Source organism: Nicotiana attenuata, unplaced genomic scaffold (assembly GCF_001879085.1).
Source record: "Nicotiana attenuata strain UT unplaced genomic scaffold, NIATTr2, whole genome shotgun sequence".
Taxonomy (NCBI): Eukaryota; Viridiplantae; Streptophyta; class Magnoliopsida; order Solanales; family Solanaceae; genus Nicotiana; species Nicotiana attenuata.
The window spans coordinates 116332-133238 of NW_017673496.1; the positions used below are offsets into that span (position 1 = coordinate 116332).

Here is a 16907-nt window from a genome sequence, read left to right on the forward strand (position 1 = left end):
CAAGATTTTGTACAACTTGTTACTCTTCGCATGTTTTTTTGTTTTTATCGCATGTTAATATTATGTTTGCCTGTTATGCAATCAAATCATGAGCTAGCTCCCTTAGTTGATCGGAAACAACCTATAATAAATGAAAATGCTAAGAGTATCTCATGTTAGATGAGAAAACACAAGTTATTATCTCCTCATATAGTTTTGAACAATTTTCTTATAAATTAATTTTTAGAATTGAGTTATATCAGGTTAATTTTGTTAACATAATATCACGGATTGTTACATTTTAAAATGTGATGATTTATGTAATCTTATCTCATGAATTAATTTTTGTGGACCATTTTTTAATTACTTTTAAAAATTTTGCATGATCTTTTTCTTCTATTCAAATTGTAAAAAAGTTTAAACAATTTTCTCATTTAATTTGTGATGTTAAGTTACGTCAAAAGTATAATTTTCAACGAAGAAAAAGAAAATCAATCGCAGCTTATAAGCCATATTTAGCTCACATTGGAGGTTGACTTAGGTCAAAATCTAGTTCCTTTATCTAAGGTAAAAAAGAAAAGCTTTAGCAGCTTTAGGTCAATTCAGTAAAACAAGGTAGAATGTTCTCTTTCTCTGTGTAAGTAGTGAAAGACCGAAATCTTCGACTTAACAAATTGAATATGGAAAGAAATTCAATTTACCGTAATTATCAAATTCGAAGTGACACGTATGTGTATAGTTGGTACCAGAGGTGTCGGTTTAGCTACTAGAAGCCGTGTAAAGCTTATATTTAGGACACATGCTCCTTTGATTAACGGAAACCAAAACACAACACCATGGCATTTTGATTAAAATTTCTCCTCGCTTTATTCTGTTTTTTCTCTTATATCTCCTCCATTTTCGACCGCCGCTGCCGTCTAACTTTTTGTTCGAAATTTTCCGGCCGAAATCGCCGGAACAGTTAAAACCCCTTATTACTATTGTCATGCTTCCTAATTTCCATAAACCTCCTTTAGAACCCAAAACTCCTGATATTCCTGATCGCAAAAGCTTAATTTACTTCCTTCAACCCTTGCTCTCCTTTCACAATCCCCGTATATGGCTTATTCTTACCGTCCTCCTCCTTCAAATTCTCCTCCTCCTCAATGTCCGCTCTCTCCCCTTCTCCATTTACATCACATCCCACCCCCACCGTATCCCCCCTATATCTTCCGCCGCCACTATTTCAACCATCACCGAAGTTGATAATATTACTAACTTGTGTCCTTTAGGAAAAGTATATGTCTATGACCTCCCCCAATTATTCAACGCTGAGCTAATACAAAATTGCCACGAATTAAACCCCTGGATTTCGCCATGCCAAGCGCTGTCGAACGACGGCTTTGGCGGCAGAGCCACCGGGCTTTCGAAAGTTGTTCCGGAAAGCCTTATCGGGTCGTGGTATTGGACGGACCAGTTTGCATTGGAGCTAATTTACCATAACCGTATGGTAAACTATCGGTGCAGGACTATGGAGCCGGAATCTGCTACGGCTTTCTACATCCCGTTCTACGCTGGACTAGCAGTGGGAAAGTACTTGTTTAAGAAGAACTCCAGAGCAAAAGATCGTGATATGCATTGCGAGCTGATGCTCAACTGGGTCCAGAATCAAACTTATATGAAGCCTAAAAACGGTTGGGATCACTTCATATCCATGGGCCGCATCTCATGGGATTTCCGCCGATCGAAAGATAAAGATTGGGGTTCTAGCTGTATATACATGCCGGGAATGCGTAACATCACGCGCCTTCTAATCGAGAAAAACCCTTGGGACTATTTCGATATTGGTGTGCCTTATCCCACCGGATTCCACCCCAGCACCGCTAATGACATCACCCAGTGGCAGAACTTTGTCCGTTCGCGTGAAAGAAAAACTCTCTTCTGCTTTGCTGGAGCGACACGTGGACTTGTCAAGAATGATTTTCGAGGTTTGTTACTGAGTCATTGTTACAGCGAGTCGGACTCGTGTCAAGTTTTGGACTGTGCTGGGTCTAAATGCTCCAATGGCACTTCTGAAATTCTAGAAACTTTTCTCGACTCAGATTTCTGCTTACAGCCTAGAGGTGACAGTTTCACTCGGCGGTCTATTTTTGACTGCATGGTGGCCGGTTCAATTCCGGTCTTTTTCTGGAAGAGAACGGCTTATTATCAGTACGAGTGGTTTTTGCCTGGCGAACCAGAGAGTTACTCGGTTTTTATAGACCGTTATGAGGTAAAAAATGGGTCCTCTATTAAAGCTGTTCTTGAAAAATTCAGCAAAGAAAATGTAAAGTTAATGCGAGAGAAAGTGATAGAGAATATACAGAAGATTGTGTATGCTAAACCCAAAGAGGGGATAGATGGCATTAAAGATGCTTTTGATATTGCAGTGGAAGGTGTGTTGAGGAGAATCAAGAAGCAGGATCGGAAGTAGGGTATAAATGGTAATAAAAATTTGCAAATGGGGAAATTAAGGTTTAGGTAGATATGGGAGTGCAGCAGCTTTGCAGGTGCATGGGCATGGCGGCAGTTAAGTTTAGTTACTGTTTTCCTGCCACAGATGCACGGTGCACCATTGGAAAGCAGCTGCATTTTGGGACGAAGTTGATATAAACTTTTACTGATATTTATATGATGTATTTATTATGTAGTATAAGTAGCTTATATTGGTGGATTTTTTGTGTTGAGAATGGTATAAAATAAATGGGGAGAAATATGTTGAATGCATTCTGACCGCGGTTGCTGTAATAGTACTGTACATTCCAAAACATAATTTTATGCATTGTGAATGTGTTAAATAAGTGTACATTTTTTATATTGAGCTATAAGGTTGTGATAGTCTTTGGCATTATATATATAATAATTGCCAGTACTGTGCCTTAAGTGAAGTGCTTTAGGAATAAATTAAATGGTCCTAGAAACAAAACTGAAGAAGCATGCGTGGGCCCTTTGTGTTTAGAATAGTGTATATGGTCAAAATCATAATCAAGTATGCTCCATATAGTGGGCTCGAGGAACCACTTTAAGAGTAAGTTCGAAGTACACTGAGCTATTCGAACTCGAACCACTTTAAGAGTAAGTTCGAAGTACACTGAGCTCGAGGCCGATGGCAGAGTTCGAAGTTCGAAGTTCGAAGTTCGATGATCGAAGTGACTGATGAATGTCGAGACCGAACGTCATCGGCCTCGAGATATTGCCGTTAGGTTTTGTAACAGAAAGAGCAAGATTCCCGCCACGTCCCCAAGATCGTGGCGTAAATTCAGGAATAGATTTGTACGAGTTAGTACGAATCCGTACTAGGCGGTTAGACAGTTGTCCCAATAAGATTCCTTACTGAAAATAGAAATGTACCTTATTTAGGGTTTCCCTACTATAAAAAGGGGATCCAATCATTTATAAACATCATCAATCATTGACAAAAGAATACATTCTCTTACTTCCTCGTTCATTGTTCATCAGAATTATCCTTTAACTTTATTGTTCTTACTTTACTGTTCTTGACCTACCTCGAGGCCACCTTAGCTTGAGGTCGAGACTGGCTTGCACACTGGTTTGATTTTACTTATTTCCTTCATTTATACGTTAGTTTTCTTGGTTATTAATTAGTATTGAACTAAATCACATATCTTTAAAATCATAAATCAAGTTTAATTGTTACTTGTATTTTCGAGGTAAACAGTTTGGCGCCCACTGTGAGCTAAAGATAATAGTGATTATTTCAGTGTTGATTCTGATAACACAAGCTATTTTCACACTTGTTCTTGTCAAGAATTTTTATTCTCAGGTTAAAACATGTCAAACTTACAAAACTCACTCGTACACGGCGATGAGGGTCTTGGATTTCATGGAGAAAACAACAATGTAGGGGTCGGTGTACCACCGATTAACCCTGGGGAAGTGCCAAATAGGAAACCGGTCGATGTTAGTTCGCACATTGCTTTGGATGCGGATTTAGGCGCAGACCCTGGAGGAAGTGTATGCATGAAAGCCCGATTTGGTGGCCAGGAAACACAGGGTATAAGAGACGGGGGATTCAGCCTCCAAGTAATATTCGAGATGCTACAAGCTCAACAGGTCGCTATCGCTCAGCTTCAAAGTCATTACAAAACTCCAAGTGTAGTCGAACAAGAAAAAACTCGACGACTGAACCGGTACGGGTTAAGATCAAACGGTAATGGCTCGGGGACTGATCCCACAATTATGAGGATGCTCGAGGAACTCACCAAGAGAATCGAGTTCGGGGAGGAGAAGATTGAGGATAATGACAAAAAAGTTGAGACTTATAACTCCCGTGTTGATCGATCGATTAGCAGTTAAGGCCCCATCGGGTTCAGTTCATCCTAATAGATTGGCAGTTAAGGCCCCGAGGGATACGGACAGGGAACCAAGATCAAACAAGGAGCGGTATCAGCCATATGTCGACAGGAGAAACAACGGTTCAGTGCGTAACGCTCCTCGGAACGATCGAAGAAATGATCGAGGTCAAAGCTCTCGGGGACTTATGAGTAAGAATTGTTTTGATAAACATACCGACCCCGCAGAAGCACCTCGATTGTCGGAGTATAATTTTAGTGTAGATGCATCGGGGATCGTGTCAGCTATTGGAAGAATCAAAGACACCAGGTGGCCTAGGCCTATACAAACCGATCCTTCTCAAAGGAATCCAAACTTGATGTGTAAGTATCATGGCACACATGGCCATAGGACCAAAGACTGCAAGCAGCTGAGAGAGAAGATAGCTCGGTTGTTCAACGAGGGTCATCTTCGGGAATTTCTCAATGATCGAGCTAAGAACCACTTCAGGGAAAGAGATGCAAACACAAAAAAGAGCAAGAAGAACCACAACACGTAATTCATATGATCCTTGGCGGTGTCGATGTTCCACAAGGGCCTATATTCAAACGCACCAAGGTGTCGATCACCAGAGAAAAATGGACTCGGAGCTGCGTGCCCGAGGGCGTCTATCATTCAATAACGAGGAAGCGGAAGGCATATCTCAGCCGCACAATGACGCCCTGGTAATTTCTATTTTGTTAAACAAAATTCAAGTTAAACGTGTTCTAGTGGATCCAGGTAGCTCAGCAAATATAATCAGATCGAGGGTAGTAGAGCAGCTCGGCCTACTGGACCAAATTGTACATGCATACCGAGTCTTAAATGGCTTCAACATGGCAAGCGAAACAACGAAGGGGGAGATAATCCTACCAGTCAACGTGGCCGGGACCATCCAAGATACAAAATTCCATGTCATCGAAGGCGACATGAGATATAATGCACTTCTCGGGAGGCCATGGATCCACAACATGAGTGCAGTACCTTCAACCCTTCATCAGATGATGAAGTTCCCAATAGTGGATGGTGTAAAAACGGTTTATGGAGAACAACACGCTGCAAAGGAAATGTTTGCAGTCGAGGAGGTGATACCGGTACCAGCACCTTCGACCTCGGAAAAGTTAAGCACCAAAAATAAGCAGACGGCCAAATAGCAATCACCGTCCCCAGCCTCGACCGAATCGGAGCAGCAGGTAACCGAAGAAGAAGAAGAGGATCTCCTTACTCCTCGAACTTTTGCTGTTCCCGAAGAGTCCGATGCAACCAAGTCGACGGCCGAGGAACTAGAACAGGTCATACTGATCGAATACATGCCCGAGAGAAAAGTATACCTGGGAATGGGGTTAACCCCTAAACACAGGAAAAAACTCATTCAATTTCTTATTGATAATATTGATTGTTTTGCTTGGTCCCATTTAGACATGACATGGATCCCATCGAAAATAACAACACCTGCTAAGCCTCGACCCCAGGTTCAAATTGGTAAAGCAGAAAAGGAGGCCCCAAGTCCGACGTGAAGCATGCATTCATAATGGATGAGGTAACTAAACTTCTGAAAATAGGGTCTATTCGGGAGGTATAATACCCTGAATGGTTAGCCAACGTGGTTGTAGTCCCTAAAAAGGGAAAAAAACTTAGAATGTGCGTAGATTATAAGATGTGAACAAGGCATGCCCTAAAGATTCTTTTTCCCTGCCTAACATCGATCGCATGATCGATGCCAGACCAGCCATGAGATCCTAACCTTTCTCGACCTCTACTCCGGGTACAATCAATTTCAGATGAACCCGGAGGACCAGGAAAAAACCTCATTTATCACTAAATTTGGAACATACTGTTACTATGTAATGCCCTTCGGGCTAAAAAATGCTGGAGTAACATACCAACGCTTAGTTAACAGAATGGTCGAGGAACTGATAGGTAAATCAATGGAATTTTACATTGACGATATGCTGGTTAAGTCCCTGCGCGTAGAGGACCATTTAACTCATTTGCAGGAAACATTCAAAATCTTGAGGAAGAACAACATGAAGCTTAACCTAGAAAAATGTGCCTTCGGGGTCGGTTCGGGCAAGTTCCTCGGATTCATGGTATCAAATCGAGGGATCGAAATCAACCCCGACAAGATCAAGGCCATCGAAGATATCACTATCGTAGATAGCGTGAAAACTGTACAAAGGTTAACCAGACGGATAGCCGCCTTGGGTCGATTTATTTCGAGGTCATCGAATCGAAGCCACAGGTTCTTTTCCTTGCTCAAAAGAAGAAGAATTTCGCATGGACCCCGAAATGCCAGCAAACATTGGAGGAATTGAAGCGATATTGATCGAGTCCACCTGTGATTCACACCCCGAAGGTAGATTAAAAGCTTTACTTGTATTGGCAGTGTCCGAGATAGCGGTAAGTGGGGTACTGGTCCGAGAAGAGCAAGGTACGCAATTCCCTATTTATTATATAAGTCGAACTCTAGGTGATGCTGAAACTAGATATCCACACTTAGAAAAATTGGCACTTGCATTAATAAGCGCATCTAGAAAGTTAAAGCCATATTTTCATTGTCATCCCATATGTGTGTTGACCACTTATCCCTTTCGAAATGTTTTGCATAAGCCTGAACTATCGGGTCGGTTCGCCAAATGGGTCATCGAACTTGGCGGGTACGATATCGAGTATCAACCCTGAACGGCCATCAAGTCTCAAATCCTAGATGACTTCGTGGGCAGTTTTACGCCGACACTCATACCCTAAGTGGAGAAAGAACTTCTGTTAAAATCGGGTACATCATCGGGGGTATGGACCCGTTTCACGGACGGTGCCTCGAATGTGAAAGGTCCGGGCTTGGCATTGTTTTGAAGCCACCAACAGGTAGTATTATTAGACAATCTATCAAAACTTCTAGGTTGACTAATAACGAGGCCGAGTATAGGGTCATGATTGCAGGCCTCGAGCTAGCTAAAAGCTTGGGGACAGAAGTCATTGAAGCAAAGTGCGATTCTCTGTTGGTAGTGAACCAAGTAAACAAAAGCTTCGAAGTTCGAGAGGATAGAATGCAAAGATACTTGAATAAGCTACAGGTAACCTTGCATCGCTTCAAGGAGTGGACCATAGATCATGCGCCTCGAGAACAAAACAGTAAGGCCGATGCACTTGCTAACTTGGGGTCATCGGTAGAAAAAGATGATATTGTTTCGGGGACTATCATCCAATTATCGAGATCTGTGGTCGAAGAGGGTCATGCCGAGATAAATTCTATGAGTTTGACTTGGGATAGGAGGAATAAGTATATAGACTATTTGAAAAATGGAAAGCTCCCATCGGATCATAAAAGAGTCAAGGGCTCTACAAACCAAGGTTGCTAGGTTCACATTGGATGAAGATGGAACATTGTACAGGAGGACTTTCGATAGACCATTGGCGGTATGTTTAGGGCCGGAGGATACCGATTATGTTCTACGAGAAATCCACGAAGGCACTTGTGGGAATCACTCCAGTGCTGAGTCTTTGATTCGCAAAACTATTAGAGCAGGGTATTATTGGGATAGCATGGAAAAAGACACTAAGGAGTTTGTTAAAAAGTGTGATAAATGTCAAAGTTTTGCACCAATAATTGATCAGCCCGGAGAGCAACTTCACCTAGTCCTGTCCCCGTGGCCTTTCATGAAATGAGGAATGGACATAGTCGGCCCTCTGCCGACGGCCCCAGGTAAAGCTAAATTCATATTGTTTATGACTGACTACTTCTCTAAATGGGTGGAAGCACAGGCCTTCGAGAAGGTCAGAGAAAAAGAAGTTATCGACTTCATCTGGGACCATATCATATGTCGATTCGGGATACCTGCCGAGATTGTATGTGACAATGGAAAGCAATTCGTCGGCAACAAGGTAACGGAGTTCCTCGAAGCACACAAAATAAAGATGATCTTATCAACACCGTACCACCCGACCGGGAACGGACAAGCCGAGTCAACAAACAAAACTATCATTCAAAACTTAAAGAAGAGGTTGGAGATGCAAAAGGAAAATGGAGAGAAGTTCTACCCGAGGTCCTTTGGGCATATCGAATGAAATTGAAGTCCAGCACGGGGGCTACTCCGTTCTCTTTAGTATATGGCTCCGAGGCCTTAATCCCGGTTGAGGTCGGAGACCCAAGCGCCAGGTTTCGGCATGCATTGGAGGAGTCAAACCACAAGGCTATGAATACTAGCCTCGAGCTATTAGATGAAAAATGAGAAGCTGGACTTGTTCGGATGGCGGCGTAGAAACAAACAATCGAGAGATATTATAATAGAAGGACTAACCTTCGACACTTCGGAATCGGGGACTTAGTTCTATGGATGGTCACCCTCAATACTCGAGACTTGAGTGAAGGGAAACTAGCCCCAAATTGGGAAGGACCGTACTGAGTCATCGGAGTTGTTGGTAAAGGATCTTTCAAACTTGGCACGATGGGAGGCGAACAACTGCCGAACAATTGGAATGTATCACTACTCAAACGATACTACTGCTAAGGTATGACTTTCTCCTTTTGTCCATATTGAATTTAAAACTAACTCATTGCAGGTGTTCGATCGAAGACATCGAGGGCACCTTTTTACACGAAGACCTTAGGTTTTAAAGCACGCGTTGCACTCTTTTTTCCTTAGATTGGATTTTGTCCCAAATGGGTTTTATCGGCGAGGTTTTTAACGAGGCAACAACTATGTACTACCTAAGGAAAACTCAACAGTATCTAAGGCTTCCTTTCAATCAAACTCGAATACTGGGGGCATCACCTTTGGAGGTGTTATATTTTCGAGGAAAATACTTCATGCCATAGAGGGCCTCAATAGGAAAACTTTTTAATGGGCCAAACGGTCGGATGAACCGTATCTATATAGAATAATCGAGCCCCAATGGTAGAACATGTACGCATGTATCAATTATTCAAAGAAGCATTCTTTCTATATCAAAACACTTTGCGTCTCAAAGAAATATACTATTATACGAGCTTCATAGTTGTAATTCTGTGAGAAACGACTTAAGGGCCAAAATGCAAATACACCCCGAATACTCGGGGACTGTCATCGATAGTCAACATATTCGAGTCATCTAAACTTGAATTCGTGAGACCTCAAAGAGTCATCCCCTCGACATAAAGGTCAAGTCCATCATACTCGAGGACTGACCTTTCGAACAAGTTCGAAAGGTTATCGGGAAATAAGTCCAAGAGACATACCCGAAGGCTACGACCATATTAAAGGCTACGACCATATTAAAGACTATAGTCATATAAAAAGGCTACGACCGAAATAATGCGGCTCGGAGACGTTCGACTTCCGCCATAAGTTAAAGGCCTTCAAACACTTTGAAAAACCGGTTAAATAAGGCTACCCTCGGCAAAAGCAAATAAAAAAGGGCTTCGATAAAATCAGCCTCGAATAATTTAAAGGCTTCGATAACGTCAGCCTTCGAAAAAGCCTCAAGAGGTATTAACACGAACGGGTTCTGATTGATTGAACCCTCGAAAAATCCAACGGGTACAAATAACACATGCTAAGGCATAAAGAAATTTTCACTAAGTCTTTAGCCAAAAAGAGGGAAAAATTATAGCCGTCTTAGAGGCCGAATTGGTCCAACTTAAAGAGCCTAAGGGCCGACCTAAAAGAGCCTAAGGGCCAATATAAGAGAGCCCAAGGGCCGAAGCATGTAGAGTTTGAGACCTTGCTCTCACTCGACTCGGACTCAAGAGTCCCATCATCCCGAACTATCATCAAATCGACTTAAACATAGTGAAAGTACAAGAGGGAGGGGGGTGAATTGTAAATATTTGAACTTAATTGCTTATTAGTTGACTTATTAATTAAGTAGTCGACTAGATATGATAATTCAGTAGATATAGTAAAGGGAAGTAAATTGCAGAAAGTAATGGCAGGAATTAAAGACACCAGGATTTTATGCTGGTTCGGATTCAATGTGAATCCTAGTCCAGTCCCCTTGGGTTGCAAGGGAGTTCTCTTTAGTAAATGTGTTTCTCTGAGTACACTTGTAGTGAATTTGCACATAGTTTCTCAAGCACTCATTTTTGATACAATGCCTCACCAGTGTTATGCTCTCTTTCTTTCCCTGACTTGTTACACAGCAGATCTTAGTGAACTACAATGCTTGTTTGCAGTAGAACAAAGAGAGTGATTTTGGTTCGATCAAAGTATATGAGACTAGGGTTTAAGACGGGGTATAAATACTTTGATGGATGGTAGAGGCTTGACAACCCAAGAGATTTGATCCTTGGAAAGAATTGATTCTGTCTAAGAATAAGGTAGAGAGCCGTTGCGACTTCTTGATTTCCTTCCTTCAGCAGAGATACGAGTGAAGACTGCTCCTTGATTGTTGGATCTTCCAAACTTAGTCGCGTACAAATCTTCTCATATCTTTCGATCTTCCGTGATGCTGCCCTTGATTTGTGCCTTATCTTAAGGCTTGATTGATTATCTTTAGCTCAGCTAGTCGTTGCTCTTTGCTGATTGATTTGTTGATTGGATTTCGTCCAGATTTGCGAGTCCTTTCCTTAGTAGTCCAGATTGACTGATTGTATGGTAATCTTTGCTATTTGATTTCTTCCCTTATTCATCATGAATTACTTCAGCAGTCTTGAGGACTCTTCTTTACTTCTTTTAATTGATTTCTTGCACATGTATATTATTTGCATCATTAAAACAGAATCTAGCCATCTCCCCCTTTTTGATGATGGAAAAATAATATAGTAATGTAAAGAAGTAAACACCAGTCGACTTCCCTGTGTTTTATTCCCCCTCAATGTATGCCGTCGACTTGACTAGTCCATGATACTCCCCCTGAATGTATGCAGTAGACTTGACTAGGTAGCAGACCAGTCGACTTCTATTTCTTCACTGTACCTGTACAATATATATGGCTACCTGTACAATTTTTCTCCCCCTTTTTGTCATCAGCAATGAGGGAATAATACGAGAACTGAAAAGATAGCATTAAAACAGAGGAGGTAAAGGGATTATCCAATGGCTGGTAAAGCAGCACACAAAAGCAGCACAGCAAAAAAAATATCCAAGGGCTTAAAACACAGCCAACAAGAGCAAATTGTCTAAAACAAACAACAGTAAAACAAATTGTCTTAAAAACAACCATACTAGCGGCGCAGGAAATAGGTAAGGGTGTTGAAGATGGCCTCCTTTAACTGTTCGAAGCTGGCATTCGCAGAGATGCTCCCACCATCCAGCCTGTCATGAATCTCCCTGAAAGATTTGACAGCATTCTCCCTCACTTTGAGAACAACAACTCTAATTTTGGATACATCAGACCCTGTTTCCTTGGAAATAGCATGAATGTCACCAACTGTAGACTGAGTGGTGGTGAGAAGGTTCTTGATTTCAGAGAGTTGGGAGTGAATAACACAAAGCTTGTCACTAAGCTCAGAACTGTCAAGATTAAGTGGGGGAACAGCGGGGAAGGGTTGGGTTCTACAGGGGCCTGTTTTGCTTCACTCTCGCCTTTCTTAACCCAGGAGCCCTTGATATTTACATAGCCCATACTAGCAAAGACTCTAGAATTGTAGGACTTGGAGACAGTGATGAAGGGATAGTTGGACAGGGAAATATGATGGGCTTCCAGAATATGAGTGATTGCCATGCCATAGGGTAAACTAGTGGGATCTTCAGCACTTTCTATCATGAAATTGATAACCCAGGAGGAAAGCTTGATTTTGAGTTTGGTTACAAGGCAATAGACAAAGAATGTGTCTCTTTGAGATAAGGTTGAAAAAGAACCAGTACGGGGAAGCAAGGTGGTTGCCACAATGTAGGCCAGAACTCGTGTTTCAAAACTGACATCACTGGGGCCTAATTGGTTTGGAAGGGCTTCAGAGGGACACTCAGCAATACACTGTTTGGTTTGGTCAAAAGAAATTTCGAAGTCATCAGGCCAGATGTGTTTAAACAAAGTAGGAAAACCAGAACAACGACACTGAAAAAGTGAGTCAAATAGGGCACAATCAAGAACAATGCGCTGACCTAGCACCAGAGATTCCAACCTATCAGGTTTACTAGAACGAAGATTTGCATAAAATATTTTGACCAGGGGTTCATACACCTTAGGCGGAGGAATAGAGAGGAACTTTGCCCATCCTTGATAAACGAAAAGTTCTTTGACCTTACAGTTAAGTGATTCCATGTCATCAAGATCAACAACCCTCCCATGAGCTAGAGCTTGTCTTTTAGAGAAATAAAAGATCCCTATTTGGGGAATCCCAGAAATTTAGGTCAGACTCAAGAGAGGCAGAGAAATCAACCTTTGATTTCTTTGGGGTGGACGAAATAGGGGGTTCTTCTATGGGTCGCTTGCCTAAAGCCTTTTCTCCTAGAAGTTGTAAGTGTTCAGAGAGACCTTCCTGAGATGAGGCGAAGCCTTCAGAGTGATCAGAACCTAGGTCTACTTGCTCAGGAGGCACAGAAGGGGTTTTTGCTCTGGAACGGGTACTCTTTCTGGTGGAAGCAGAAGGATTTTTGGAGTGTTTCGCCATTGTAGAGAAGGAGCTTTGATAGATGTTTTTGGAGAATAGATGGAGATGAGAGTGATTGAAAGGATTTTCTGTCTTAAGAAGAGGGTTTTGACGGTAGAGTACAGAAAAGGAAAAGTTATCAGTTGAGAAGACGTGATGGATGGCTTTCCATCTTCGAACTGCGAACTGATGTGAAAGAAGAGAAAAGAGAGGGAAAAGCGGAGGCGTAATTAAAGCGTGGGAAAAGGACAATTATAGCAATTAAAAGTAACTTAGCACATAGGTCCTAAGAGTTATTAGAAGTGCAAATAATACCAAGTAAATTTTTCAAAGTACAAAATCTCTCTTCTAATAAAGGTTTAGTAAAAATATCAGCTAGTTGAGCAGAAGTTCCAACAAAAGATATTTCTATGTCTCCCTTAAGAACATTATCTCTAATAACATGATGCTTAATATCTATATGCTTTGCTCTAGAATGATGCACCGGATTTTTTGAAAGACAAATAACACTAGAATTATCACAAAAAATTTGTATAGGTTTAAACGAGAGTTCATAGTCACCCAATTGATGAGACATCCATATTAGTTGTGCACAACGTTTTCCAATAGCAATGTATTCACCTTCCGTAGTGGATAATGCAACTGATGCTTGCTTTTTACTATTCCAGGATATTAATGCCTTTCCTAGTAATTGACATGTGCTGCTTGTGCTTTTTCTATCTTCTTTATCACTTGCAAGGTCAGCATCTGAAAAACCTTCTAATTTAAAAGAGTTGGAGCGAGGATACCATAATCCATGAGATACAGTTCCAATGAGATATCGAATGATTCTCTTTACAACAGTCAAATGTGACTCCTTGGGAGCTGACTGAAACCTGGCACATTTACATACACTGAACATAATATCTGGTTAACTTGCTGTCAGATATAGCAGTGATCCAATCATTCCCCGATATTTGGTTTCATCAACAGGAGTGCCCTGTTCATCTTTGTCTAGATTTGTAGCGGGACTCATTGGAGTGCCAATTGATTTTGCATTGTTCATACCAAATTTTTGAATCAGCTCTTTTGTGTATTTGGTTTGGCATATGAAGGTTCCTTCATCAGATTGTTGAATTTGTAGCCCAAGGAAGAATGTGAGCTCACCCATCATGCTCATTTCAAATTCACTTTGCATAAGATTTGAAAATTCCTTGCACATAAGAGGGTTAGGACTACCAAATATAATGTCATCAACATAAATTTGAATAATGAGGTTACCTTCTGATGATCGTTTAATAAACAAGGTCGTGTCTATTTTACCTCTTGTAAAGCCATGATCAATAAGAAAGGTACTCAGCCTATCATACCAGGCACATGGAGCTTGTTTCAACCCATACAGTGCTTTAGTGAGCTTGTATACATGGTATGGAAATTTTGAATCCTCAAAGCCTGGAGGTTGTTTCACAAATACTTCTTCCTCGATAAATCCATTTAAAAAGGCGCTTTTAACATCCATTTGAAACAGCCTGAATCCTTTAACCGATGCGTATGCCAGAAGAATTTGTATAGACTCCAAACGAGCTATTGGGGCGAAAGTTTCATCATAGTCGACTCCTTCTTGTTGTGAGTAGCCCTGAGTAACTAGTCTAGCTTTATTTCTTATGACCTTTCCATCCTCGTTCAATTTATTTCTAAATACCCACTTTGTTCCTATTACAGATACATTATCAGGTTAGGGTATTAGTTTCCACACTTGATTCTTACTGAACTGATCTAACTCTTCTTGCATGGCTTGCACCCAGCTTGAATCTTTCAGTGCTTCCTCTATCTTTTTTGGCTCAATTTGAGAAATCAATGCAATGTTTGCTTTCTTTTTGAGAGCTGCCCTGGTTTTCATTCCTTCGTTTGGATCCCCTATAATGAATTTCTGAGGATATTCAGGCTCGCTTCTCCATTCATTTGGACGAACTGCATTTGTAGTCGACTCGATTAGTGGCTCTGGTATGTTTCTGCTATTTTCACCAGTTGACTCGGTCACAACCAGTGTATTAGTCGACTCTTGTGTTTCTCCTTTATCCTGAGCTTCTTGAGTTTGATCTTCGTCACCTGCAGTAATTCCTTTCTCGACCAAGGGATTATTTTCATCGAATATAACATGTACAGATTCTTCCACTCATAAAGTACGTTTATTATAGACTCTAAAGGATCTGCTATTTAATGAACAACCTAGAAAAATACCTTCGTCACTTCTTGGATCAAACTTTCCAAGATTATCCTTACCATTATTGTGAATGAAACATTTGCTTCCAAAGGGATGGAAGTAACTGATATTCGGACGTTTACCTTTCCAAAGTTCATATGGGGTCTTCTTCAGTATTGGCCTTATGAGGCAACGGTTGAGGATGTGACATGCTGTACTTACACCTTCTGCCCAGAAGTGGTTTGGCAGTGAGTGTTCTAGTAGCATGGTTCTTGCCATATCTTGGAGGGTTCTGTTCTTTCTTTCTACAACCCCATTTTGTTGTGGTGAGCGTGGCGCAGAAAAATTATGAGTGTATCCCTGATCATTACAAAAGTCTTCAAATGCTCTGCTTTCAAATTCTCCTCCATGGTCACTCTGAATTGTCGAAATCAGATGTCCCCTTTCTCTTTCAACCCTTTTGCAGAAAACTTCAAAATTTCTTAAGGCTTCATCCTTATGAGACAAGAAGATTACCCAAGTGAAACGTGAATAATCATCAACAATAACAAAAGCATACCTCTTTCCTCCTATGCTAGCAGTTCGAGTAGGCCCAAATAAATCCATATGAAGTAATTGCAAAGGTTTTGAAGTAGACACTATGTCTTTATTTTTGAAAGAATTTCTGGTCTGCTTACCCATTTGACATGCATCACAAATATGAGTTCTAGAAAAATTCAATTTGGGCAAACCAATAACTAATTCATGTTTGGACAGTTTTTCAATCAAGTGCATGCTAGCATGACCAAGTCTCCTATGCCATAGCCATGGATCATCAGACATAGAGGATAAGCAAATATGACCATCTATCTTTTCAAAACCATCAAGTATATAAACATTTCCATACCTTTTTCCAGGAAGAATTATCTTACCTACATCCTGTTTTCTTAAACTTTACCTCATATCCTGAGTCGCAGAGTTGACTTATGCTCAAGAGATTTTAGTTTAGGCCATCGATGAGATAAACTTTAGTAATGTCACAATTGTTATTAAAGGGAATTATTCCAATACCAACTATTTTTCCCCTTGAATCGTCCCCAAATTTAACACTTCCTCCATCGATTTTTGTAACTTCTTTGAACAGGTTTTTGTCATCTATCATATGACTGGAACACGCACTGTCTAGATACCATTTTCCTTTGCGGCTTACTCTGTGGTGTTCCTACAAGACAAGATGATTACTTTCTTTTAGGTACCCAAGCTTGCCTGGGTCCTGGAGGGTTAGTGTTTCTAGGTTCAGAACTTTTTGGTTTCCAAACCCATCATGACATATTAGATTTACGAAAATGACAAAAGGAAGATTTATGCCCATTTTTATTACAGTAACGACACTTAACTTCAGACCCGCTTATAGGTCTTTCATAAGTGTTGGAACTAGCTGACTTGGTTTTAGCAGATTCTTTCCCAGTTGACTTGTAAGTCATCTGGTTTGACCTAACAGAACTGTGACTGGTGGATTTGCGCAAGCTGTTGAGCTGCATTTGCAAATCCTCAAACTCTTCATGAAGTACTTCCTTTTCGATTTCACATACTTCATGTTTGAGTTTCCACTCTTTAACCTCCCTAGTGAGTCTCTTAAGTTCATTCATCATTTTTTGAGAATCTTTCAAGGTTGAATCAAGGATATCCTACAATTCATTACATCTTTCACAGTCATAAGATCTTACCTCACTAGTTTCACCTCGTGCCATGAAACAATTTGCATTCTCGTCATCTGAATCATCTTTATCTGTCCAGCATCCTGAAGTTTTGTTCATTTCATTTTCCAGAATTGTCATGAAGCAAAGATTTGCTATTTCTTCATGGTCAGAGTCATCCTCATCGCTCCAGCTTCCGAAGGATTTGTTC

The 16907-nt window shown here is 40.9% G+C and overlaps 1 protein-coding gene across 1 annotated transcript; it reads left to right on the plus strand.

Moving 5' to 3' along the window:
* Nucleotides 1–801: 801 nt before the first annotated feature.
* Nucleotides 802–2766, plus strand: LOC109216537 (xyloglucan galactosyltransferase XLT2-like). Its single transcript, XM_019380699.1, is given in 2 exon segments — nucleotides 802–2422; nucleotides 2425–2766. Coding segments are annotated over 2 exon segments (1479 nt in total). The 5' UTR covers nucleotides 802–964; the 3' UTR covers nucleotides 2446–2766.
* Nucleotides 2767–16907: the final 14141 nt, after the last annotated feature.